At 40.5% G+C, this 25,836-nt stretch overlaps 1 protein-coding gene across 3 annotated transcripts in view; it reads right to left on the bottom strand.

The window, feature by feature from the left end:
• Positions 1 to 4,150: 4,150 nt before the first annotated feature.
• LOC104604119 (hAT dimerization domain-containing protein) overlaps positions 4,151 to 25,836 on the bottom strand; it is a 33,589-nt gene continuing 11,903 nt past the window's right edge. For 2 of the 3 annotated variants that reach the window (XM_010268348.3, XM_010268349.3), the window contains exons 2-8: positions 14,964 to 15,127; positions 6,358 to 7,745; positions 5,445 to 6,131; positions 5,264 to 5,347; positions 5,091 to 5,166; positions 4,637 to 4,953; positions 4,151 to 4,551 (exon numbers count right to left, since the gene is read on the bottom strand). In XM_010268348.3, the coding sequence (XP_010266650.1) occupies positions 4,339 to 4,551; positions 4,637 to 4,953; positions 5,091 to 5,166; positions 5,264 to 5,347; positions 5,445 to 6,131; positions 6,358 to 7,698 (2,718 nt within the window). In that variant the 5' untranslated portion in view covers positions 7,699 to 7,745; positions 14,964 to 15,127 and the 3' untranslated portion in view covers positions 4,151 to 4,338. Of the gene's footprint in view, positions 4,552 to 4,636; positions 4,954 to 5,090; positions 5,167 to 5,263; positions 5,348 to 5,444; positions 6,132 to 6,357; positions 7,768 to 14,963; positions 15,128 to 25,836 lie in introns of all 3 variants that reach the window. The other variant, XM_010268350.3, reaches the window with a different exon arrangement.

Below are 25,836 nucleotides of genomic sequence, written 5' to 3'. Positions count from 1 at the left end.
AAATGAAAATCTCTCTCTCTCTCTCTCTCTCTCTCTCTCTCTCTATCTATCTATCTATCTATTATTCTCCCTTAAACTTTCTCATTCTTCTCCCTCACTCTCCCTCTCGATCAATATCTCCTTCTCCCTAAATCTCTATCGTTCTCCAATTGGTGTAAATTTCATATCCAAGAGTTTCTTACAAATTTTTATCAAATTTGTGTAATAATTTTTGAACTATGCCAAGTTGGTCTCATTTCTTTTATATGATTTGATTAATACCATATAATTAAGTGTGTAAGAAAACAAAAAAAAGAGAGAGGGAGCGGGAGAGAAACTAAGGGAGAATGAAAGACATTAAAGGAGAATGAGAGATCAACCGAGAATGAGAATGAGAGAGATTCAGGGAGAATGATAGGTAGAGAGAAAATGAGAGAAATTAATATAGAAAACATAAATATAAAAACCAAAAACTATTTTTATTTATTTTCAAATCACATAGTCGTTTAGCAAATAAAGATGACTGTAAAGTAGAGTGTGAGGGGGGAGAGAGAAATTAAAAACCTTTTTTTTTTATTTTCCATTACCCAACATTAAAGGGCAATTTTAGTATAAGATTTTTGTTATGTCCAACATGGATTAAGAGTCCCATGTTGACAACAGCCATATAAGCCTCCGATGACATGGCGAGGGTTTTTATAATTTAAAATGAAGAGCCGGTTGTCAGAGTTTTGTTGGTTTATAGACCAACTTGTAACCTAAATTTAAATGTACAGTTGGATCCGACTATAATTTCCCTAATTTAAAACTATTCCAAAAGTAAAACTGTTTTCTTATCTAGATGGTGGGCCAATGATTCAACTTTTCAAAGAAACCCATGATGTCATTAATTGAATAATAAATATTTAAGTTTATTTTTAATCATATTGTTACTTTTGTAAATTTTCAATTTCTATCTTAACTATAATATATCTAAAATTCAACGCATGTGCTTAATTAATATATATATATATATATATATATATATATATATATATATATATATATATATATATATATATATATATATATATATATATATATTAACGAATGTAGTCCATCCTCCAAATCCATTACCCCCCATCCAAAAATTTGCCGCCACATTGGGATACATGATAGGGTCATTACCAAACCAAATATTTGGGCAAGTTTTTGCTAGCCAATTACAAGTCCAAATAAATTTGGCAGGGTGGAAGAAAGGAGTGCTATGACCTTAACCCAACGTGCTCTCTCAAATGGTCAAACCTACCAATAACTATTCTCTTTACCATGCACCCACAAAGGTCTTGGAACAACTTGAAAAGCTTCATCGTCAATTCCTTTGGGAAGGGCATGAGGAGGAAAAGAAATTACACCTGGTGGTGGGGGATAAAGCTTGTCTCCCAAAACACAAAGGTAGAATTGGGTTGAGACCTTTGTAGGCTATGAAAACTGCTTTCTAGGCAAATGTAGAGGTGTAAATCGGGTTATGTCGCCTGTGGCCTGGCACAAACTTGGACCGGCCCAGCACGGCACAGCATGATGGTCTGTGGGCCGTGTTGGGCCTGGGGTTTTAGGTCCATGGGCCAACATAGCCCAACCTGCGGCCCAGCCCGACATGGCCCATATATATATATATTTATATAATATTATATAATATATTAATAAAATAAATATTTTTTTTTAATTTTATTATACTAACTTATTTAATTATTGTATATATAAGCAATTGTATACACAAAATTCATATAAAATTAAAATTTTAAGTTATTTTGTCAATTTTTTTAAATAAATAGCTTTGGCCTGATCTGACCCAAAGCTCGGCCCGCGGCACAGGCCCACATGGGCCTAGACTGTGGGCCATGCTGGGCGACCCCCAAAATTTTCACTGAGGGTGGCACGGCCCACTTTACACCTCTAGGCAAATGATCTAGCGGTTTGAGGTGGAGAGAGATGCTTTGTGGAGGAAGCTTATCCAATATAAGTATAGGGAGGAGGATCTAGGCTTGCTTACAAACATTGCATCCCAATCCTATGGCACTAGTTGTTATAAAGGCATCATGAAGAATCTGGATCTGTCCTCTTAATTGTGTTCTTTCAAGGTGGGAAAATGGGAAAAATATTAGGTTTTGGAAGGACATTTGGTGTGGCTCTTTACCTTTGGCTTTCTCCTTCCTCCCACATTTTTCAAGTGGGCCCATGTCTAAGAAGAAACATCCAAGATTGGGAAGTTGAAGAATTGAGTTCCTTCTTGTAGTCCAAACCCTGGTGTGCTCGACAAGAAATGGTAGCTATGGAGTTTTAATGATGCTTTTTCGGTGAAGTCTTTCTCTTCTTACAGATCATAACTCAGCTTAAGTTCCCTGGAAATAGATTTGAAAGTCAGATGCTCCATCCAAGGTGGCCTTTTTTTATTGGGCTGCCATCCTGAATAAGATTCAAACAATTGATAGTAGGTGGGAGTCGGTCATCCATCTTATTCTGTGCTGCCCGTTTTCTTTTGCAGTGTAGTCTCACTTCGTCCGGATTTTTGGTAAAGTTTGGGTGTCTCCTGGTGACATTCTTTGCATGTTTTCTGCTTGGCCTGAAACTTGGCCTTTGGCAATCTGCTGGGCAAGGTTCAAAATATCGATACTGCATATCAGACTGTATCGGGACTCACTCCCCTATTTTTTGTTTTAGTTTTCTTTTCTAAACCTGGTTCAGAGCAGTCGATTTAAGGCCTATCTACCCCTTGAACCGGGTCAAATCCCGAAACACCCCTTGTAGGGGCATATCAAGAAGCCCCTGATATGATGCGTATCAGCCGATACAGCCCAATGCATAAGAAATTTTGAACCTTGCTGCTGGGTGTAATGGGGAGAGGGGAACAACCGGATCTTCAGGGGTATTAGTCCTCAACTGGAGATCGTTATAGGCAGAGCTGAAAGACTCCTCTTCAAGTGGGTATCCATTAACAAATAGTTCAGGGAACCATCCTTTGATCACATATGTGATCAGTGGTGGCAAATTGTTCTACCAGCCTCTTCTAATCTGGAGCTTTGAAATATTAGAAGAGATTCCCTCAAAAGGAAAAAATAAAAGAAAAAAAAATCTGACAATAACTAACAAGAGATCTCACCGCCGGTGAGTACCACATTTTTCCATCTTGGCTCAATTGTAGAATACTGTAAAAGAAATAAAGACAGAAGAATTTTGACCAATAGGTCCCAATGAAATAGGAATAGCGTTTTTTGACCAACAAAGAGAACATTATTACATCAAACCATCAACGGTATAAGCATAGTATGAAGTATGAACTCGACTGGGTAGTTGATACGTGATATCCATTTGTTATGCCACATCTGGACAGTGTATTTGGATGGGACACGTACAATTTCATCCAGGTAATATTGATAATTCCAAACACAGATCAAAAAATTTAAAATTCATCTACCTGGTGGGCTTACATCAAGTGATGGATTTAAAATGATATTACTCTATGCATTTGATGAGCTCTGCATGGCAATCACATAGAAGACCATTAGAACGTCTGAACTAATGACAGTAATGGTGAATCATGTAATGAGGGAAATACCAGGAAAAGAATAAGGAAAACAGAAAAAGAATCAAAACATGACTTTTTCTCCTGGTGTGCACCACCAGGAAGTTGAAAAGCCATTTTTGAGAATAAAAATATCATGGCATTCATTGTCTGGAGGGTGGAAAATAGAACTAAGTATCGAAGATGTATATAGGAGAAAGTTACCTGTCAATGAAACTTCTTGCTTTTGACCTGTAATGGCCATGAGGCAAAATCAGGAACAGAAATCTATTTTTTCAAGCTCATATTTTTTGTTTTCCTCATCAAATTATATCCACTATATAACTTATTTATTAGGAACCCAGTATTCTCACCATGGTCTGCAAACTCATGACTGGGAACAACCTATACACCTTGAATGGCTAATTGGAAAAAGTTGCACCGGAGCCTCCAAAATGTTGGTCAATAAACTAATAAGAAAATGAAAAACAGAAAACCTAAAACAGGAAAGATAATAAGGAGAAAGATTTCAGTATACTCGGTGAAGTAGCAGAGTATGTAGATAAATCAAAATTGAGGCCATTTATACTCTCTGCAACCAATCACGGTTTTCCTAGAAAGGCGTCAATATAGAAAGAACGGGAATCATCAACTTCAATCAATTTGCTAAGTGTTATTACCTTTGGAATAATAAATTACAGAACAAATTACATCAACAGAATTGCTTTTGCAATTTCCATGCACTGCATTTATCAATGTTCAGTAATTCTAGTGCTGCTCTAATTGACTACATCCATGTTGAGATGATCCACATTAACCTAATCAGTCAAATCATCATCAAGAAAGTCGAGATCATCATCATCATCAGTGGCAGCGACCATAGTGGCAGGATTAACCTCCATTGGAGTAACTACAAGAGGCAATACTCCCATTTCCACAGCTCCCTTTCTTCCTTCTGCATTTCCATCTTCATTTTCATTTACCTCATTTTCATCTGCTTCAGTTTGCTCCATCTCATTATAAAGAATTTCCTACAACCAAAGATAACCAATGACTTTTATGTTCAATTGTGAAAGGAAAACAAAGAAAGATGAAGAAAGAAATTCTAGAAAGAACCTCATCTTCCTGCAAAGCTTGTTTCTCTGTCTCCACAATCCAGTCATCCAGTAGGCTCTCTAGCAGCACATTGTCTAGGCAGAAAGAATCATCAGACTTCCTTCTTAACTGTCGTTCTCTAAGACGCAAGTTGTAGTGGACATATATAAGATCATTCAATCTTTTTTGACCTAAACGATTGCGTCTCTTGCTATGAATCTGATCATACGTACTCCAGTTATGCTCACATCCAAAAGATGAGCATGTCTGACTTAATATGCGGATGGCTATCCGTTGCAGCTCCAAGCAATTTATACCATGTTGTTGCCACCATGCAGCTAACAAGTAGAAAGCAGTGAACAATGCAAATGATTTATTATTGAAGAACAGGCCATACAGCCAAGTGCAGTCTCACAATTATATACACAAAAAGCACTGATAAATAATTTAGTTGCTTAGTATTAAATATTATCACCTGGATCAAGCTCTGTTCTTGTACTTATGGCTAATTCAGTTCCAAAGTCGGCTTTTGCAGAGACAAAATCAGAAATCTAAAACAATATTATCAGAATATTTTAAACAGTTTTGGCTAAAATAAAGCATAAATTGAAAGTAATAAATATTAAAACATTTAAACAACAAAATTACCTGCATAGATGCAGCAATCCTCCTTCCATTATCCGGTTCAAGTCGAACTATGCATTCGTTCAATCCACGAATTACTTCAGGATGCTACAATTAGGTAGAAAAAACATAGCACACTAAATTCTGAAAAAATAGAAAAAAAAAGTGGAAATTGCAAATCTCAAATCATCATTGTTTCTCATACCGCTAGAAAATCGGGGCGATAGCGGTATGATGGATTAAGGAAGTAAGCTGCAACATATAGAGGATGGTGGAATAATGAATTCCAGTGATTGTCTATCACAGTCCAGAATGATCCATATTTCCTCAGATCATCACCATGAATAGCCTTAATTGCAAGCTTAGCTCTATACATATCGTTATAAATGCATGGCACTGACAGGCTTTTCTCACTATCCACCTTTTGAAGTACTTGCAAAATTGGGTCCACAGATTTTCTCACATACTGCATCTTCTTCCAAAATGTAGAATTCAATACAACTTTTTCCACTTCCATACCTTCATCTAATTTGGAGAACTGGGATGAGAGCCATTTATTTGATTGGAACATTTTTTTGAGCCCAATCCTATGGTCCAACAAGCTTTGTAAAGTAGCAAAACTGGTGGAAAACCTTGTAATAGCTGGCCGTAGAAGTTCCTGCCCCTCTGTGAATTCTTTTTTCATGAGATTTAACAACCATGTTCGGTTGTATATAAATTTTGTGATTTTCTTGCCTTTTTCCATGCACTCTCCAACCCATTTTATCTTCACAAAGTCTTCAAGCATTCGATCAATACAAAAGGCAGCACAAGGTGTCCAGAATAAATTCTTTCTCTTCTCCTCAAGCATCTTTCCAGCAGCCTTATAACTGGCAGTGTTCTCAGTGATTACCTAACATGTAAAATATTGTAAGATTAGGAGAAAGGAAATAACAGCTAATAAGGATGGTAATCTAACAAAGTTTAGGATGACCAGATAATAAGGCTCAGTTTGAAAGGAGTACAAATACAAATATGTAGAGTGCAAAACCTTATATTTCGTATTATTTTGTATGTATTTGCATTTGTACTCTTTCCAAACTGAGCCTAAAGAACAAAAAAAGGGAACAGCTAAGTACCTGTACAACATTTTCCTCACCCATCTCCTCTACCACTTTGTCCAACAATTTAAAGAGGCTTGAAGAATCCTCTACTATGTCTGTTGCATCAACAGAGGAAACAAAGTATACACCACGTGGGCAAGATACCAAAAAGTTTATTAGTGTCCTATCTTGTGCATCTTTCCAACTATCTGCCATGACGGTACAGCCAGTAATTGCCCAAGATACCTTGAATTCCACAAGGTACTCCTTAATGGATGCAATTTCATCCTGGAGAAATCGACCTGATATCAATCGGCTAGAAGGGCCTTTCAGACCTTGGCCATGTTGCGCAACCAAATCCAGCATCTTATGGAAGTATGGGGAGTTGGCTGCATTTAAAGGAATTGCAGCATGATAAAAGAATTTGCAAATCGCAGAAAGCACTTCCTTACGAGTTTTTTTATCAGATGCTGCCTTTGATTTTACTTGCTTGTAGGATGTTGGTGTTTGACTCCTTGGTGTCCTTAGAATGACAGAATCCAATCTTGACCTTTTCAACTGAGGTTCACTACCAGGTGTAGCAGTACTAGGGGACCTTCCCCTAAATCTCTTTCTTATGTCATTACCCAAACTTTTGTCACCAATGACCATCTTTTCTTTGTGTAGAAGATCTTCATCTTGCTCCTCTTCATCATCATTATCTGAATGCATGTAGAAAGCTGCTATCTCTTTAGCATCAGGTCGACGCTGTCTCCTGCCAGTTCGGTGCCATTTCATGTTCTCCTTCATCTTAAGATATACTTCCTCTGGAGCCTTTTTACAATATGCAACCTCGCCAGGGATCCTAGCTAGATGCTGTTTAAACCTGTTTATACCTCCACTAACTATTTTTTCACAATAATTGCATTTTACCTTTTTTTTCCTATCATCTTGAGCAATGCCATGTTCCCAACCAGGGTCCACATATCCCAATGATCGAAGAGGAGCCAGACTTATAACTAAGTTCTTATCACCAGTCACTTGTTTTCCCTTTCTTTTAAAGACAACAGGCCCTTCTTCCTCTTCATAATCATCATTAGAATGAAAATCCAAGGATGCTTGTTCTTCATCTTCAGATTGTCTCTGTTTCTTACTAGATCGACATCCTTCCAGATTTTCTTTCATTTTAAGGTATACTTCCTCTGGAGCCTTTTTACAATATGTAACTTCACCAGAAATTCTAGCTAAATGCTGCTTCAATCTATATATTCCACCACTAACTATTTTTCCACAATAATTGCATTTTACCTTCTTTTTTCTCTCATCTTGGGCAATGCCATGCTCCCAGCCAGGGTCAACAAAACCTGTTGAGCGAACTGGGGCCATCTCTTCAACCATTCAGCGAGTTGCACACTTGCAGCAGCTTCTATCCTTTTCTGGTTTGGCTGCATATTTGGAGAAAGATAACTAAAAAGGATGAGAAGATAAAATATGCACATATGTATTATGTGTATAAAAACATGCAAATTATTTAGGCTTTGTTTGTTTGACCAGAAAAGAAAGGAAAAGACAAAACAATAAAAAATAAAAATAAACTTAAGCATAAAGAAAAATGTTTTCATTGAAGTTTTTGTTAAGTGGTTGTTCACAAAAAATAAAGAAAATGGTTAGAAACATTCCAAGTGTTGTGAGACTACGTGAGTATTAAACAATGATCTCAACATAAGTTCACAGGAATAGGTCAAAGAAAATTAACTTGCAGTAGTTAGTTAATTCACTCAGATGAGTCAAAATGAATCAGGCAGGAATCAATCACGAATCATTTTTAATGGATAACTGAAAATTTTAGTATGACTAAAAAGAAAAAAGAATGAGATACATACAAATGCCTGGCATCCCACACCCTTAATCTAGCAAACAAGCTACCTAACCTAGCCCTCAAATTTCTACAACTTGTTTTACATCTCAAGATCCCATATATGTAGTGTTTTAAAAGCAAAAGGCACAAGGGCCATGTTGCACCTGAGGTGCAAGGTGCAAGGCGAGGTGCACTTTTTTTTGAAAAATCAGAAAAAAAATGAGAAAATTGAAGGATATAATTAAAAAATATATACCTAAACTTCAAATTAAATTAAATGATTAACAAACAACCTATTAATATGTCAAACCACAACAAAAATCTGCAGTAATCAAGAAAAAATATTTCAAGTTCTCAAGTATTCAATAATCAACATTAAGTTCAAGACTTCAAGCAAGCTGCAGGCCATTAATGCAACACAATCACATAGAGTTAGAGTCATGTCATAGGCAATTTTCTTTCAAAAAAAGAGATGTGGACAATCTTCTTTCAAAAAAAGACATATAGATTAGACATAGAGTTATAGACAGTTTTCTACCCAAAAATGAGTCATAGACAATTTTCTACAAAAAAAAAAAAAGAGTCATAGACAATCAGCATCCTCTTCATCTTCACTAGGAAGTTCAACTTCATCTTCTTTGTCATATGACTTGTACTCATCAAAACCCTCTTCCATTTCTTCTTCATTATCAACTTCTTCCTCTTCTTCATCTTCCAATTGAAGCTGTCTTAGTCTTTTTCCACTAGCTTTTGTTGCTCTTACTTGTGAAGTTGAAGCTCTAGATCTTGTATACCTCAGTGTCTCTTCAACTCCAAAAGCACGAGCAACATCTCCCCATGTTAGTTGATCATCATCAAACACCAAATCATTTTTTGCACCATCCTCATCATGTCCTACCTCCCCCATTAACCATTCATTACACTCATCTATATCTTTTAATGAAATGGGGTCATTGGTGCTACGCGTACGTGAGTCAAAACTTTATTTAAGCATCTGGTTGAACTTAACAAATACCAAGTCATTTAATCGCTTCTGATCCAACCGATTTCTTTTCTTAGCATGAATTTGTTAATTCAAAAAATTAAATGTGTAAATTTAAGATAGTTTATCCAAAAAAATGGAAGTATTCTAGTGTAGTAGTTTAGCAATACATGCTCAAACACGCTCCAATTTCACTCACATCCCGATGCACTACATGTCAACCTTAGAACTTTCACTGCAATCTTTTGTAGATTTAGGGTAGAAGCACCAAATATGGTCCACCAATCAGCTAAAAAGTATAAATATTAAATAAATTAGTGATTAAACTAAATAAAAATATTAAGAATATAAAATATTATATTAAATCAATGTTATTATTTACCTGATGCTTTAATCTTCCTCTGGGAAATAGCCATATCAAAACCAAAAGTGCCTTTTGCATTCTTGTACTTGGATATTTCATTAATGATTACACTTCTCTTGTTCTTGTCCTTTTCAAGCATCTCAATTACTTTAAAAATCCCCGTCATAATCTCTTCACCAGACTTAATTCTCTCTTGATCATCATAATAAAATTGTGGGTTCAAAAAGTAACCAACTGCATGGAATGGTTGGTGGAGTTGGCATTCCCACCTCTTATCAATAATTTCAAAAATGTCTCCATATTTTTCTTTCCTTCCACCAAATGCTTCGTCAATGGCCTCCTTTGCCCTGTCCATAGCTCTCATAAATATAACCCATGGAAGGCTTGTTTTCATGATCTACCAACCTTAATACACGAACAAGAGGGCTACACACTTTAAGAGTAAAAATGACATTATTCCAAAATGTGGGCATCATGACTATCTCCCCTACTCTTTTCCCTTTTGCTTATTTTATCCAACTGCTACCATTCCATTCCTTTGAGTTAAACAAATCTCTCAAATTCTTCTTTTGTTTGTATATACTCTACAATGTGAGAAAGTAGCAAAATAGGTATTTGTTGGCCTAATCAATTCTCTCTAATTTGTAAACTTCCTCATTATGTTCAATAAACCTGGATGGTTATAAATATACCCCATAAGTGCAATTGCCTTCTCAATTGTTCTCTTCACAGTAGACAACTTCCCAATATCAAGTCCAAACAATGGGCAGCACACGGTGTCCATGTCAGATGAGAATGCTTTTCCATCAAAAACTTCCCTAATAAAATAAGAAAAAAAATTCAAGAAATAGAAACTTAAGAACTATGACTCTTAAATCAAAAGATAATAACAAAGTATAAAACTCACTGGCTAAGACATAATTTAATGCATTGTCAATAATAACTTGGAGATGACTAGGAGTGGAGAGCACAAATGGAGGCGGAGCCCCTGTTTTTGTGCAAGTTTGTGTACGAAGAAGAAGAAGTGGCTGAGTTTCTGTAATTGCTCAAAAAAATAGGCTGGAGCCCCTGTTTTCTCAGCCACACTGCCGCAGAAATATACATACTTGATATCTGTAGCTCTGTTCGATTCAGGCTTGGACAAACAGGAGCTTGAACTGGATGAGCTTCGGCTTCCTCTGGTTTGGACTTTGGACGAAGAAACTCTTCCCTTCACTTTCAGACTTTCTTTTTTTCTTTTGGTTGCTTTGGCAAAGACCCTGTCGATTCGGTTTCCTTTTCTCCCACGCTTCCTATTTTGTGTTTTTTAATATTTTATGGTATTTTCAAAATTGTTTAAAGACATTATCCAGGCACTCGCTTGGGCCGCCTATTGCCTGGCCTAAGGCAAGCACCTGTCTAATTGTTGTGCGCCTTAGCCTGGGCAAGGCATCTAGGCTGGAAAGTATAAAACTCACCGGCTAAGACTATAGGAAAGTTAAATGAAAAGTGCCTCGCCTCTGTGCCTGAGGCACGCCTTTTAAAACACTGATTATATGACACCCAAAATAACCGTCTTTCTGTAGTCCTGTTCACATCTTAATTAGACAAACCAACTGCGATACAATTGGCTGATCTATGTAAACATAAACAGCTACTAATTTTCACTCTACCCAACTCCTGTATTTCTTTCATGTTGTCATGCTTGCATGTAACCTTGCTTTTGTTTCTTAACTAGTCCATGCCCACTCTGATCCTCTTCTGCAATTACACTACTGAAGTTCAGTGATCTAGCCAGTCTTAATCCTTGGAGTACTGCTGCCAGATCTGCCTTTGTAGAGTTTCCATATCCTATAGGACTCAAGTAAAAGGAAAGTATTGACCTATTACTATCTCTGAAAAGGCCTCCTATTCCAGAGGGTCCCAGATTAACAATGCTGCTGTCGTTAAAGTTTAATTTAATCCATTTGAACTTGGTTCATCCATTGCAAAATTATAGGCCTTGAGGATGAAAAATCTGCAATGGAATTCCATCTTCTAAGTCCTCCATGGAGAAACTGTCAAACAGTCTCAATGCTTTAACCCAATGAATCACCTTAATCATGATACTCTCAATGATTGTATTTCTTCACCAACACTTCCTATTGAATATTCTTTCATTTCTCTCTTCTCAAATGGTATAAATCATTTCTGCCCTAGTACGTCTCCACATAATTTATCCTCTTTTCCTCAGTGGTCTGAAAAAAAAGAGTTCTTGAAAAGGCTTTTCATATCAACAGGAGCCCACCAACAACCTAAGAGAGTTTAAGAACCATTCCAAATTCCTATAGTAAACAGGCAAGAGATTAACAAATGGCAAATAGTTTTTTCACTCGCATTACAGAGGAAACAATTACAAGGAGATAAGTGTCACATGAGTCGTGCATATTTGGAGTCACAACTATTACTTGGTACTCCCTTGTTAGGAATGGATTAAATATGGAGTCGAGGAATCAACTAGGGAATCAGAAAACTGTACAAATGGGAAAGGAGGTAAACATAAGGTAATTAAAAGAGAAATAATTGCACTCCAAGGAATTAACTAAAGAATTTAGCAGACAAGTAAATCCTAAAATTAACTAAAGAGATCAATTGGACCAGTCAAAAAAAGGTGATGGCTAAAGGCTAGGTTAAACCACTGAATGATACAAGTATGGAAATTAGATCAACAAATCATGTTACATCATTAGTATGTAGGCTCAAAGATATTTCATATGATTTTGACTGTGTACAACATAAAATTGATATTGTCTTACTTTCCATGAATCAAAAAAAAATATTGTCTTACTTTCCCAGTAAACCAGAGAGCATATAACGTGTTTTAACTTGATTCAAGCTTCCATTTAACAGATTCATGACGCAAATAGTTAACAACAGGTCAGACTTATGAAGCAAATAGTCACTGAATCTGAAACAAGAAAGAAACCCATAATTCACCTGATGAAAAGGTCTAAAAGATTCCATTGGACCAAACCATGGTACATATCCTATTTTTGAAGCATTTACCATTTTCTCTGATTGTAAATAAAAATTTTACTGATAGAAAAGGGAAAAATACAAAATCAAGTGATCAGATATCACTAAGGAAATGAGATCCCAAATAGCTCCAACCATTCAACTCCAACCACATTAAGTCCTTCAAACTCCAGACCCAACAATCCAAGAAGATCTTCAGCCATGATAACTCAAAGACTCCATGGTCCAATGTCCTATACTCTACTCAGGACTAACCTATCCACCTGAAGAAGATAGGGAAGCAAGGAAAGAACCCATGGAGAATTAAATCAGTTTTCAAATTCCAATTCCTACACCAATTTCAGAATTTTTGGGTGATAGGATATTTGTTGTTTCAGGTTTTTTTTTTATTTTTTTAATTGTAAGCGTCTTAAGAACAGGGTTCTGTTTTTAAGAATTTTATTGTTATTTTGTAATTACTACTTATGGTAACTTTCAAACTCACTATTTATAGTAAACACTTGTAATTACTATTTTTTAGTAATTTCTGGTGTCTTTAAAGTAAATTGGTCTTAGTAAAACTGGTAATGATTTACAGATTGATTTAGGAATTAGAGTCCTTATTGGAGTGTCCCTTTGAGTTACCTATGCATTTGTCTTAAGCAATTAGAAATTGTTCTGGGTAAGTTTTGTAGTCCAAATTGGATTCTGTAAAGGGACATTCGAGCTCATATATTGAGTCTATGAAATAGAGTCATTGTAATTGCAATTTAAGAAGAATTGGTCTAAAGAAAAAATTGCAGTTTAGTAAGTTCTGGTTGTTCTCTTTCGGATTGCTGCTTACACCAACAGCAAGAGTTCCCCTCTCCCTAATTCTGCAAATAGCCATTAAAGCCAAGAACATACCACAAGTTCTTCTTCAGAAGAATTTAACCAACATTTCTAAAGGACTAACATTAATTCAGGTATATAAATTCTTCAGTTTACACCGAAACTTGAATTATCTCATTTTCACCATTTTAATCTTTTCTACCAAACAATTTTTTTTATTGTTCTTATATTTGGATGCCCCCAATGAATCTGTATCACCACCATTAATTGTTTATTGCTCCTCCACACATACAAGGTTTTGTCAACCCAACTTCACTTCGAGTTGGGTTAGTTTCACCTTTCAGGCAACCCAACCTGGACCCAGCTCTTCTATTGCTATTTTGCATACATATTATCATAATCCATTTGTCTTAATTTTAAGCCCTAACCTTAACCCTAATGACAAGCTGTTATTAGGGTTTCATTCCATAGTTCTATGTTTTATTTTTTGCTGATTTCATGATTTTAGATTTTCAATAGATCTATCATAATTCAAGATGAACTCCAATCATTTGAAACATTCCTTTCATTTTTCTACTAAAAGAACCAATAAAAGCATTAAACAAGCAAATGCCAATTAAAATTATGGTTATAAAATTAGAATTTAGGCATCCTATTCAAAGACTAAAAGAATTTAAGAGATTTTATGAGATTTTAAAAGGATGAGAAAAGTCAGGTTGGGTTAGGGTTAGGATTGGGGGTTCATAACCTTGGGTTGAGCTAGGGTTGACCTCAACCTGACCTAACCCAGCCAGACTTGCACCCCAGACCATAGATTTTTTAAGGTAATAAAAAAGGAAATATTATTAGAAAAAAGGAGAAACAATTACACCTAGGTTATTAGATATCACCCACAAAGAAACAAAACTTGAACCCAAACCCTTAAATCTTTTCAAATATGAAACTTTCTTTCCCAACCCTTAGAAACAGAAAAACAAGGTCCATTATAAAAACAATAAAACAAAAAACAAAAACTAAACATACACAACCAAAGCATCCCAAACCAGCATCCAATCAAACAACTTTCATCAATATGCTCTACCCCTTAAAGCTTAATTTGTTCACCGGATCTTTGTTCCAACTCCCAAAACACTTTTCTTGCAAATTCTTCCCTCCCAGAAAAGATAACCCTAAAATTTTGCTAACTTGGATTTCCACTTCCACTATTTTTTCCAAGCCAACTTTCCTCACTCTGTCACAACACACCTACTCATCAACCTCCCTTTCAACTTTCCCACTGGCTTGCCAGTTTCAATCTCTTGATGGTTTACCTCTCAGATCTTCATGCACGGTTCCAAAGGCCAAAAATGGAAAAAAAAAACATAGTCATACAGCACAAAAGGCAGAAAAAACATGCTAGGAAGCATTATATAAATAAAAACAATCTGCCAAGTATTCGAACAATTTCAGAAAATTCCCAAATTTGTGGCAAATCATCACATGAAGCACTAAGAGTTAAACATTATTGATCCTGTTCAAAAACTCCCATGCATCAACACAGATCAAAAAACACAGACTGGTATTATTATTTTTTTACTATAAAATGCTTAAAAATATTAATATCCATCCAACCCTTCAGAAAAATGCATTAAAGCAACTTTAAAATTGAACCTTACCAGGATCTAGGTTTTTTTCTGTTGTGGTGCAGGTCCATCGTGTGCTTCCCAATATCATCCATATGGGCAGTGGCATCAGTAAGGCATCTTACAGAGAGGCAGAGACTACAGGAAGGTTGTTACTAATGCTCTGATACCAATTTGACTCTATTTACTTGATGAGCCTGTAATTAAAAATGATGAGAGAAGAAGAAAAGAGAACAAACCCTACATTTGATAATAAAGAATAATAGGCAATCAGACAATTCCATTGTATTTTAAAATAAAAGTGCAATGACAATAATGCCCTCATACTTAAATTAACATGACAATTCAACTGTCACCACATTACTTGGTTTGCAATTGGCACAGACATGTCATTGCCAAGTCAGGAATCACTTCAAGAATCGCACCCTGATTCCTGGAAGCTATCCCCCAGTCACAAGAGTCACTCCTAAATATGAAAACTTAAGAGTGATTCCTGATGGATGAGTGGAAAAACTAAAAAGGCTAGAATCAGAGATGAAGTTATTCGTAGGAACTTAGAAGTAACTCCAATAGGTGATAAAATGAGAGAAAGTAGGCTAAGATAGTTTGGTTATGTGCAAAGAAGATCATAATCAGTAGGTCACCTTCCACCAAGAGAGCTAATCAGTTGGTCAAATAGCTGAAAATGTACCCAGTCAAAGAAATGATGGTAATGTAGTGCCTGCAAATGGTCAGAATCAACATCCATCTGTTGAGGAAGAAGGAAATATGGGTGTTTTGAGGAAACAAGAGAAGATTGAAGCAAAAAGATTTCTGTTTGAAGAGTTAAGATACAATGGGAGATTGGCCTTGAAGATCAGAGAAGCAAAGTTACTGGCAGTGCTGTTAGTTGGTACCAATTCCTTGAAATGGTTTGGGAGTTTTTTTAGAAGAAATGTTTTCTTCTAGTAAGAAGAAAGATCTGAAAGGATTGTTGGTGGAAGAATAAAGAAGATATACTGTGGAGACAAGAAGAAATGAAAAAGGAGGGTTCATAGTTTTACAAGAATTCTATGATTTGGGAAGGATGCAGATGGTCTGTTTTCCAGAAGGTAGGAACAGTCAAGGTTGGGAGCTGATTCACAATACAGTACAGGAGCTGTTGAACTTATGGGTTGATTGACAGCCAAGGTATTGTGAAAAGAGGTTGGGAGTGTTCGTCAATAACAAGGTTCAGGACCAGATGCAGGATAGTTTTTTGGTTGTGAAACCTAATGTAATTGCAAAAATAACAGTGAATGCTGGGAAGGAGATTTGGACAACCAAATTAGTGGTTGAAGTCTCAGAAGCTGTGTCAGATTGGAAGAAGCTAGCTGATATTTTAATCAAGGAATTGAAGATCAAAGGTATGATCATCTTTGGAAAAAGAAAAGCAGTACTTGATACAGTACAGGATAAGATTGAGATTGCAGCATTAAGCTTCCAGGCTGAGTTTGGGGCTCTTACTATATCAAATCGGTGTCCTGGTTCTGTCAAGACTGCTGGAACAGACCAACAGAAGGCAGTTAATCAGTTTTACAAGAGGAACAGAAGGCAGTTAATCAGTTTTACAAGAGGAGGCCACATCAGCACAACTAACCATCCACTTGTAACAACTGCCATCCACTTGTACCAACGGCCATCCACTTGTAACAACAACTGCCATCCACTTGTAACAACTGTAACAATCAAGATTGTAAAACTATTAGTAGTAGAGCAGAAAAGGAATAAGGGGATGACTCTTTCAGCATTAAACTCTCTCTCTCTCTCTCTCTCTCTCTCTCTCTCCTTCCAAGAACTCAGGAGGTTGGCCCCTCGAAGAGCCCTGAGTTAGGCAGGTTCCTAACAATTTGGTATCAGAGCCAGCATGACCAACACAAGAAACACGTTAGTAGACAACCGAATGGATCAGATAGAGGTAGAGATCCATCGAATGTCTTCTGATGGTGCGCGATCTGGTCACTCCTAGCTGGCAGAGGCTATGCTCCTAGCTGGCGCTGGACGAGGTATCTGCAAGGAAGAAGGTAAAGGATTCCCGGGGAGCTCGCCCAACGGGAACACTCCGATGCTTAAGTTAGAATTTGGCAGAAAACTGAGAGAGTTGTGAAGAAATAAATGCTAAGAGTGAAGATGCGCAATTTTCGATTACCTTTTTCCTTGGGAGTTGAAATCCTTATATATTAATGCTCTATCAAATCGGGTGTAACCGCCTATGATTCTCTGCCGCAGCCGTTATTTGCCAGAACTGAGCAGGTGGGCGCAGGTAACCGTCACAGGGTACGGCCCTGTCAGTCGAGAGACGTTTTTGGAGCTGGCAGGCACGACGCCGCCTGTTGAGAGACGTGGGCACAGTCCTCTGGATTGGCAGGTGCTGCGCCGTCAGACAAGGGACGTGGGAGCAGTCTGACAGGCACGGTCTTGTCATATAAGAAGCTTCCCGAAACCCTCAGATCGCTCAATAGCGAGCTACTTTGTAGCGAGCTGGCTGGTAGCGAGTTGCCTTGTAGCGAGCTGCTTGGTAGCGAGCTGCCCAGTGGTGAGCTGCCTTGTAGCGAGCTGCTTGTGGCGAGCTGTTAGGCTGGGTTTTAGCGAGCTCATTACGCCAAGTTGTAGCCAGGCTGTCATGCTAAGCTGTCACTTACGTTGAGTCATGTCCACGTGTCACCTAGTCAGGAGGTCGAGTCAAATCACCCTCCATCAATTGCCCCCCACTCCTCGGGCTAAGGGTCTTGCTCTAGCGCGGGGAGTTTACGAAGCGGCGGGTGGATTTGACCCGTAATTCAAACTACCTTGACTGACCGTGTGAGGTATATGCACGGATGTCACGCGACTTACAGATTTTGCGGGCGCCAAAAAACGCGCTAAACTGCCTTCAGTCTTGGAGGATGTGCAGCCGGTTTTATTATGAGTCGTTAGATTCGCCTTAATCGAGACCGTTGGTTTTCTTGCATAGTGGCTATAAATAGGAGGGCCCCAGGCCTCATTTGCTTTTACGCCAACTTGCCTTGCTTTCGATTCTAAGGTCGTGCCTTCACCTTGATTGCTCGAGCTCTCCCCGTCACTTCTTTCAGTTTACTCTTTCTAGTGAGTCCTCTGCCTTGCCAAACAATGTCTGGGTATCCGTACGACGGTGTCTTTTCCCGAGATGGTAATCAAGACGAGGCCCCCTCGAGCTCGAGGGGCAGGCTCCGAAGGTTCCGAAAGCCTCTGGTAACTTGGCTTCCACTTCCCGGAGTCGGGAGCCATATAGCTTTGGCCCTTCCTCCATGTCAATGGAGAGACTTCGAGCCTTGGTCTTCCAGTACAATCTCCCCAGGGAGCTCACTTATAGCCTCCCAACCGGCAACTATCCCTGGGAGCACGATCATGACGAGATCGTGATCTTTGAGGGGCAGCTTGTGGCTGGTCTTCGACTCCCTCTGCATCCTTTAATAGTGGAGGTCCTCACACACTTCAACGTCACCATAGACCAATTGCACCCGAACTCCATTCGGAACTTGGTGGGGGCTATTTCTTTGTTTTTTGAGTACCGTCTTCCTCTATCCCTCGACATTTTTGCTTCCATTCTGTCAATCAAGAATGCCTCCCCCGAAGCCCCTCCAGATAGGCACTCTTATTACTTTCCCCCCGTCCTGACTTCAAGCTTCTGCACGAGTTGCCTAACAGGATCCTGGCCTGGAAGCGAAGTTATTTTATAGTTCGCAACCCCGAGGGGTGGCCCTTTCCGACTCACTGGAGGGCCGCCATTCAGGATCCGGGCGTTAGCTTGGACCTGAAGGTTCGGGAAACGCTGCAGTCCTGGGCAGAGGTCGTCTTCCTCTGTTCGGATTACTTGGCTGAGGACAAGCTCGTGCAGGCCGGTCTGAGCCCCGGTAGGTCACCTTTAGGTCATTCTCCCTTTTTTTTTGTTGGGCTAATGCCTTGTATTTCTTGCAGCCAAAATGTCAGGTGTGGATGCGCATCGTCTCTTATCGAGCTCCCAGAGGCGCAGGGCAAAGAGTTCCCGCCTGGACCGGGTGTCTACTTCTAGAGCCGTCGAGTTCGAAGTCGCGGACCCGTCTTTTGTTCCGCCGCCGGAGGTTCCACCCACGTCATACGAGGGGGTAGCCGCGGAAGGCGGCGAAGAAGAGATCCCACCTCCAGGGCAGTATCCTCTAGCTGATCGTCCAACCCCTCCGCCTTCCCGGCATTCCCTACCGAGGGGCGGGATGAGAGCATCACCAACTTCCTGTTGGCCTCGTGGAAGAGCCGGGAGTCGATCTTCCACGAGGAGATTGCGGCATGGTCCGGGATTCACCCTAGGCGGCTCTTAGGGCTGGCCTCGTCCCACTGTATGGTGGTAAGTGCCTGCTTTTTCCCCTTCTCTTTTTTTTTTTACTTACCCCTATTTTCCATTGGCAGATGAACTCCACCCTCCACGCCATGGCCTGTCAGACAGCCGTTCACTCCGGGGACGCCCACCATCAGAGGACAGAGGTGCGGAAGCTCCAACGCGAGCTCGACTGAGCCCGGGGTGAGGTCCTCCAGGCTCAAAAGGGGAGAGAGGCCCAGGAGCTGCTTGTCCAGGACCAGGAAGCGCGGATCTCCCGATTGACCGAGGAGAGCGCCCGTTATAGGGAGGAGTCCTCGAGGGTGGTCGAGGAAAGGGAGCAGCTTCGTCAGCAGGTTCAAAGTTTGGAGGCCACACTTCATGAACGGACTCGAACCTTCAATGCTGCTGTGGAGGAAGAGCGGGTCAAGGCGATGGACCACTTCAAAGAGTCCCCAGAGTTCCAGGACCTCCAAGTCGACTATGGCACGAAGTTCTACCACTCAAGATTCAAGCTTCGTCGGTACCTGGTTCGGAAAAAGTTCTCCGGTCTTAGTCTTGACGGCATTACAATGAAGGACCTGGCCCCAGAGACGGCGAACGCAGCGGAGGAGGAGGAGCTTAACTCCATGGAGGAGACTGACGAGGATGTGGAGGCGGTGGACCCTTGAGGCTAGGGTTGTTCTCTTTTCTTCTGGACTTTGGAGTGCATATTCTCGGGTGGTTGAGCCCGGTTTTCTCTTATTTTTTCTTTCTCTCTTGAAGTACTCTCACAGGCCATTAGGCCTGGTTTTTTTTATAAGAACCTTGGTATGAAATGTTTGTTTTTGCTTAGAATGGCTCCTTTTTTTATCTAAGTCACGTAGATAGGTTACCCGAGCTGCCAAGCTGGTAACAAGCAAGGGTGACTGAAGAATCGTCTCGAATTACGCGAGCTACTTAGAGCGTTGAGGTCTTTCGTTAGCTCGGCGTCCCTTTTTTTATCTAAGTCACGTAGATAGGTTACCTGAGTTGTCGAGCTGTCGAGCTGATAACAAGCAAGGGTAACTGAAGAATCGTCTCGAATAACGCGAGCTACTTAGAGCGCCAAGGTCTTTCGCTAGCTCGGCGTTTTAGCCCTTAGTCCATTCTCCCGGAGTTCGCCCATGCTGAAGAGGCGACCGGGTGCCAAGGTTTTTAGCTCGGCTTTTTGGCCCTTAGGCTGGGGGAGCGACTTATAGTCCATTCTCCAGAAGTTTGCCCATGCCGAAGAGGCAACTGGGCACCGAGGTCCTTAACTCGGCGTTTTGGCACTTAGGCTGGGGGAGCGACTTAATAGTCCACTCTCCTAGAGTTCGCCCATGCCGAAGAGGTGACTGGGCGTCGAGGTCCTTAGCTCGGCATTTACAGTTAATATTGCCTTGGACAATATTCCACGCTCGAGGTACCTGCTTCCCTTCTAGGGTTTCGAGCTCATACGTTCCTTCCCCGAGCACCCACTTTACTCATAAGGGTCCTTCCCAATTTGGCCCTAGCTTACCAACACCGGGCTTAGGTACCATGACTTTACGAAGAACCAGGTCTCCAACGCGGAGGTTCCGCTTCTTGACCCTGGCATTATAGTACTGAGCTACTCTTTGCTAGTAGGCTACGATCCTAATGTATGCGAGGTCCCGTACCTCGTCAAGTAGGTCGAGGTTGGTGCGTAGCTCGTCTTCATTTGCTTCCTCATCGTACACTTCCAGACATAGCGTAACCTCGATCTTAGCTAGGATGACTGCTTCGGTGCCAAATGTGAGGTTGAAGGGGGTCTCACCTGTTGCGGTCTTCACCGTGGTTCGATAAGCCCATAGTACGCAGGGTAGCTCATCCACCCACAGTCCCTTAGCTCGGGCTAAGTGTGCCTTCAGTCTGCGAAGAATGGCTCTATTTGTGACCTCTGCTTGGCCGTTCGCTTAAGGGTGCGCCACCGAGGTAAAATTTTGTTGTATTCCCATATCTTTGCACCAGTTCTGGAATTTAATGTCCTCGAACTGCTTGTCGTTGTCAGAGATGAGTACTCGGAGTAGTCCGAAACGGCAAACTATATTCTTCCAGAAGAAGTTCTGCACATTCCGCATTGTGATCGTTGCGAGACGTTCGGCCTCCACCCACTTAGTGAAATAATCGACTGCTACCACTAGGAACCTCCTCTGTCCTGTCGCTGGTGGAAATGGTCCGAGTATATCGATCCCCCATTGTGCGAAGGGCCACGGGCTGGTGAGGTATTTTAGGTCGGCAGCGGGCTGTGGTGGATGTTGGCGTGCTTTTGACATTTGTCGCACTTTCGGACGAACTCAATTGCATCTGCCTTCATCGTTGGCCAGTAGCATCCCTGTCGTAGCGCTTTCTGGGCGAGGGCCCTGCCCCCCAAGTGTCCACCGCACAAGTCCTCATGAGTGTCGCGGAGCACAAACTTAGCCTCGGGAGGTCGCAAGCAACGCAGATAGGAGAGCGTTTAAGATCTTCAGTACAGCCGTTCGTCTGTCATGACATATTTGGTTGCCTGACGCTCTACCCTTCTAGCAACATTACGATCTGCAGGGAGGGTCCCGTGCAACTGGAAGCTCGCAAGCGGATCGATCCAGTTCGGCTCTGCTTGTACAACAGAACCGACCTCCTCTGCCCCCCCGACAATGCTAGGCTGAGGCAAGTTCTTTATGTACACGGTTCTCATAGTATTATCACTTGTGCTGGCTAGTCGGGACAGAGCGTCAGCCTCAGCGTTCTCAGATCTCGGGATTTGCTTGATGAAGTGGGACTGGAAGTTAAGCAAAGCCTCTCTTACTTTGGCTAAGTAGGCGACCATGGTCGGCTCGTGTGCTTCATATTCACCTATGACTTGGTTGACCACGAGCTGGGGGTCACTGCAGATGACGATGTGCTTGGCTTTCACTTCATTTGCTAGAGCCAGCCTAGCTATTAACGCCTCATACTCCGCTTCATTGTTGGATGCAGCGAGCTCAAAGTGTAGCACGTACTCCAGTTTCGCACCGCTTGGCCCATACAGAACGATTCCAGCCCTGCTGCCCTGCTGATTTGACGAACCGTCCACGTGAAGGATCCAGGGCTCCTCATCCCAGTTAATCAGTTTTACAAGAGGAGGCCACATCAGCACAACTAACCATCCACTTGTAACAACTGTAACAATCAACATTGTAAAACTATAAGTAGTAGAGCAGAAAAGGAATAAGGGGATGACTCTTTTAGCATTGAACTCTCTTTCTCTCTCTCTCTCTCTCTCTCTCTCCTTCCAAGAATTCAGGAGGTTGGCCCCTCTAAGAGCCCTGAGTTAGGCAGGTTCCTAACAGGTTCAGTTTGATTTAGAAGATGGTGTAATAGTGAGAGTGATTGGCTTGCCGTTTCATCTCTGGAAGAAGGAGTTATTTGAATCAATTGTGTTAGCTTGCAATGGCCACGTAGGAGGAATCTTCAGGTTGGATTATGCTCTGCTGTAGTGTTTCCAAACACTATAAAACCAGATGATATTCCAAGAAAATTTGAGTTGCTGACTGATGGTACTACTCCTATGGCTACCAAAGAGCAGGACTCTCGCATGAGTTTCTCGTCTCACCCATTAGGAAAGGTGTGCGGCGATCAAGAACTCAACATCGGTTTGCATATTGGCAGGAAGGATTTTCGTCACACAAAATGGAAAGTTGACAAGAGAAAGTTGTTAGGTCCTATCAAATCAAAGTTGAAAAAAAAAATGAAGGAACAAGGAATGCCTCGGCTGAAGCTAGAAAAGGAAATGAAGAGAGGTGGATCTGGGTGATCGCTAAGTTTGACAAAAGTGGCAACAAGACTAGAAGAGGACCATTGGTGGTTCAGGGGTCTGATAGGATTTGGGAATCTTCCGAGCCTGGGGGAGTAAGTACAATGTCTTCAGAGACCAGATGTGATTCTGAAATTCAAGTTTTTCCGTGTTTAGTGGGTTTAGTCTCTGCTGAAACAGAGAGGCCAGAAGGGGGGGGGAGGAGATGGGTTCGGATAGGAACTTTAGTGTCAGTACTGAGCCAGAAATTGAAGTCGAGGTTGAAGGAAGTTTCAGATGTTGATGAGTCTACTGGAGAACAGGCTGAAAGAAATGTAGTAGATGGTCTGTATTTTGAGGAGGTCAAGATTGGAAGGCTGGGTGTTGATTTGGGTCGAAGGAGCAATCTGACTGAGGATCAAGTTCATGTGACAGATCTTTTCAAGATTAAAACTATGCTTGGCAGGGGCAGAACCTACAAAAAAATACAAATGGGTATATAGAAGGAAGAGAGTGAGAGGTTATGGGATTTCTGATACTGTTCAGAGGGGGATGATGATGCAAGTTCAGTCACAGCCTCCCCTACTTTGAAGAAACAACAGGAAAACAAGGCAAGTGGTGTTGATTTTGAACCTAACAGAATCCAGCTGCCGCAGGATACTGCCGCTGTTGGAGAAGACTCAAGACTGGAAAGTTGGGTGTTGATTTGGGTCAAAGGAGCAATCAGGAAGAAAATGAGGATCAGAGTTCATGTGACAGATCTTTTCAAGATTAAAACTATGCTTAGCAGGGGCAGGATCTACAAAAAAAAAAATACAAATGGGTATATAGAAGGAAGAGAGTGAGAGGTTATGGGATTTCTGATACTGGTCAGAGGGGGATGATGATCCAAGTTCAGTCACAGCCTCCCCTACTTTGAAGAAACAACAGGAAAACAAGGCGAGTGGTGTCGATTCTGAATCTAGCGGAATCCAGTTGCCGCAGTATACTGCCGTTGTTGGAGAAGACTCAAGTGGTATGGTTATCCAGAAATTAGTTGATAGAGAGGTTACGGTTGCGAAAAGCTTGGGCCTTTTTTTCTGGTGGTGATGAATTTGCCAGGAGGGCCTTTGAGAAATTTGAAAGAAGAAAAATGGAAGAAAAAGAGAAAAACAAAGCTTATACTCAGGGGAGCAAGGTTTGGGATGAGGATTACTCAATCCAAGAGGATGCTCTTACAGATGAAGACTGATGTAAACTTCAGATGCTCTATTGGGCCTGTTCTGTAATCTTTCTCTAGGTTTTGATTGGATTTATCATGGGTCTAAGCTGTAGTTTTCTTAGGCCTTTGTGGGTTTATTGGGGTTGCTTACATGCTTGCAGTGATATCTTATCACCTTATGCTGTACTTATTCCTTTTTTATTTTAATGAAAATTTCTCTTTATTCTTCAAAAAAGTAAAAAAGACCATCAACACCACCTGTAAGAAGCGATTTGTTACAAGTTGAAGGGGCTAGAAGGACAAGGGATAGACCAAAAAGGACATAGGTAGGAGTAAGAAATGATTTAAGTATCAATAATTTAAGGGTCATTTACTTAGACACCCCCTATGGTTTTATATGGTTACTAAGATACCCCCAAAGTTTGTTATAACTAAGATACCCTCCATAGTTTGCAACTGTATTACTTATTAGCAGTTCTGTTAAATGAAAGTGTAAAATGACATTTTTAACCCTAATGTTAGCTTGACTAATTTAATCAAAAGAAAAGAAAAAAATCAAAATACCAATTTTGCTGATAATAGAAATGGTGCAACAATAGTCTAACAACAGACAAATGGCAGGTTAATATGGGACCAACTCACGTGATCGAATGCCCCTTAGGATGTGTTTAATTGTGATACAAACACAAATATGTACTCTGCATAAATATCCTCTTTTCGGTTCAAGAATGCAAAGTGGGTTCTCAGTTCTAACCCGTCTTTGTTCTCTTCCTGTTTGTTTCAAATCGATGCAAAAGGCTATACGGTAATCTCTCTCTCATTCAATCAACTCGAGATTCGAAAAATACAAATTTATATCCAAAAAATAGGTACAATAGTGCACTATCATCTTCAACCTCTAGCAAAGCCACTTCCAGAAAGTCGTATCAATGGATCATCCTTACCTGTTGTAGGGGAGGGGGAGAATTCATGTCTCTTCCATGGAATCCTTGCATCAGTGATTTTTTTTTTTTTTTTGAGAAAATTTAACCAAGATTTATTGAGGAAAAGGGGGGGGGGGGGAGGAGGAACCCGGCAAGTTACAAAGGAGGAAGCTTGTCGCTATCAGATGCTCCAAATACACACCAAATTTAGCTAGGCCATCTGCAGTATGATTGTATTCCCTAGGAATCCAAACTAAGTTAACATTCAATCCACCAAAGAATCCCAAGCTTCAGCCAGATAGTGATAAAGTCTCCAAGAGCCCCCTTTTTTGTCTCTTAAGTTAACATGCAATGATCAAATTCTGAATTCCCAAATTCTTAATTATCCTGATTCCAGTGAGAATCACTTCAGCCTTTGTGGAGTCAACCCAACCGATTGGGCCACTAAAAGTCCAGCAGATATTGCCCCTTTCGTCCCTTACCGTACCACCAATACCTGCAAAGCCCGGATTGCCTAAGGCACAACCGTCAAAATTAAGGGTTATCACGCCTTCACTGATGGAAACGGGATGCCTCAAGGGAGTTTGCTAAGGATGAGGCAGAAACAGAAAGGGGTGAATATTTCTGATAATATCATTGACTGAAAGTCCATTAAATAGATCTGAATTCACCGACCAAAGGAT

This window comes from Nelumbo nucifera, chromosome 2, assembly GCF_055504915.1.
Source record: "Nelumbo nucifera cultivar China Antique chromosome 2, China Antique-T2T, whole genome shotgun sequence".
NCBI lineage: Eukaryota > Viridiplantae > Streptophyta > Magnoliopsida > Proteales > Nelumbonaceae > Nelumbo > Nelumbo nucifera.
The sequence above is the reverse complement of the archived record's forward strand: the minus strand, read 5'-3'. Positions and strand labels throughout refer to the sequence as shown.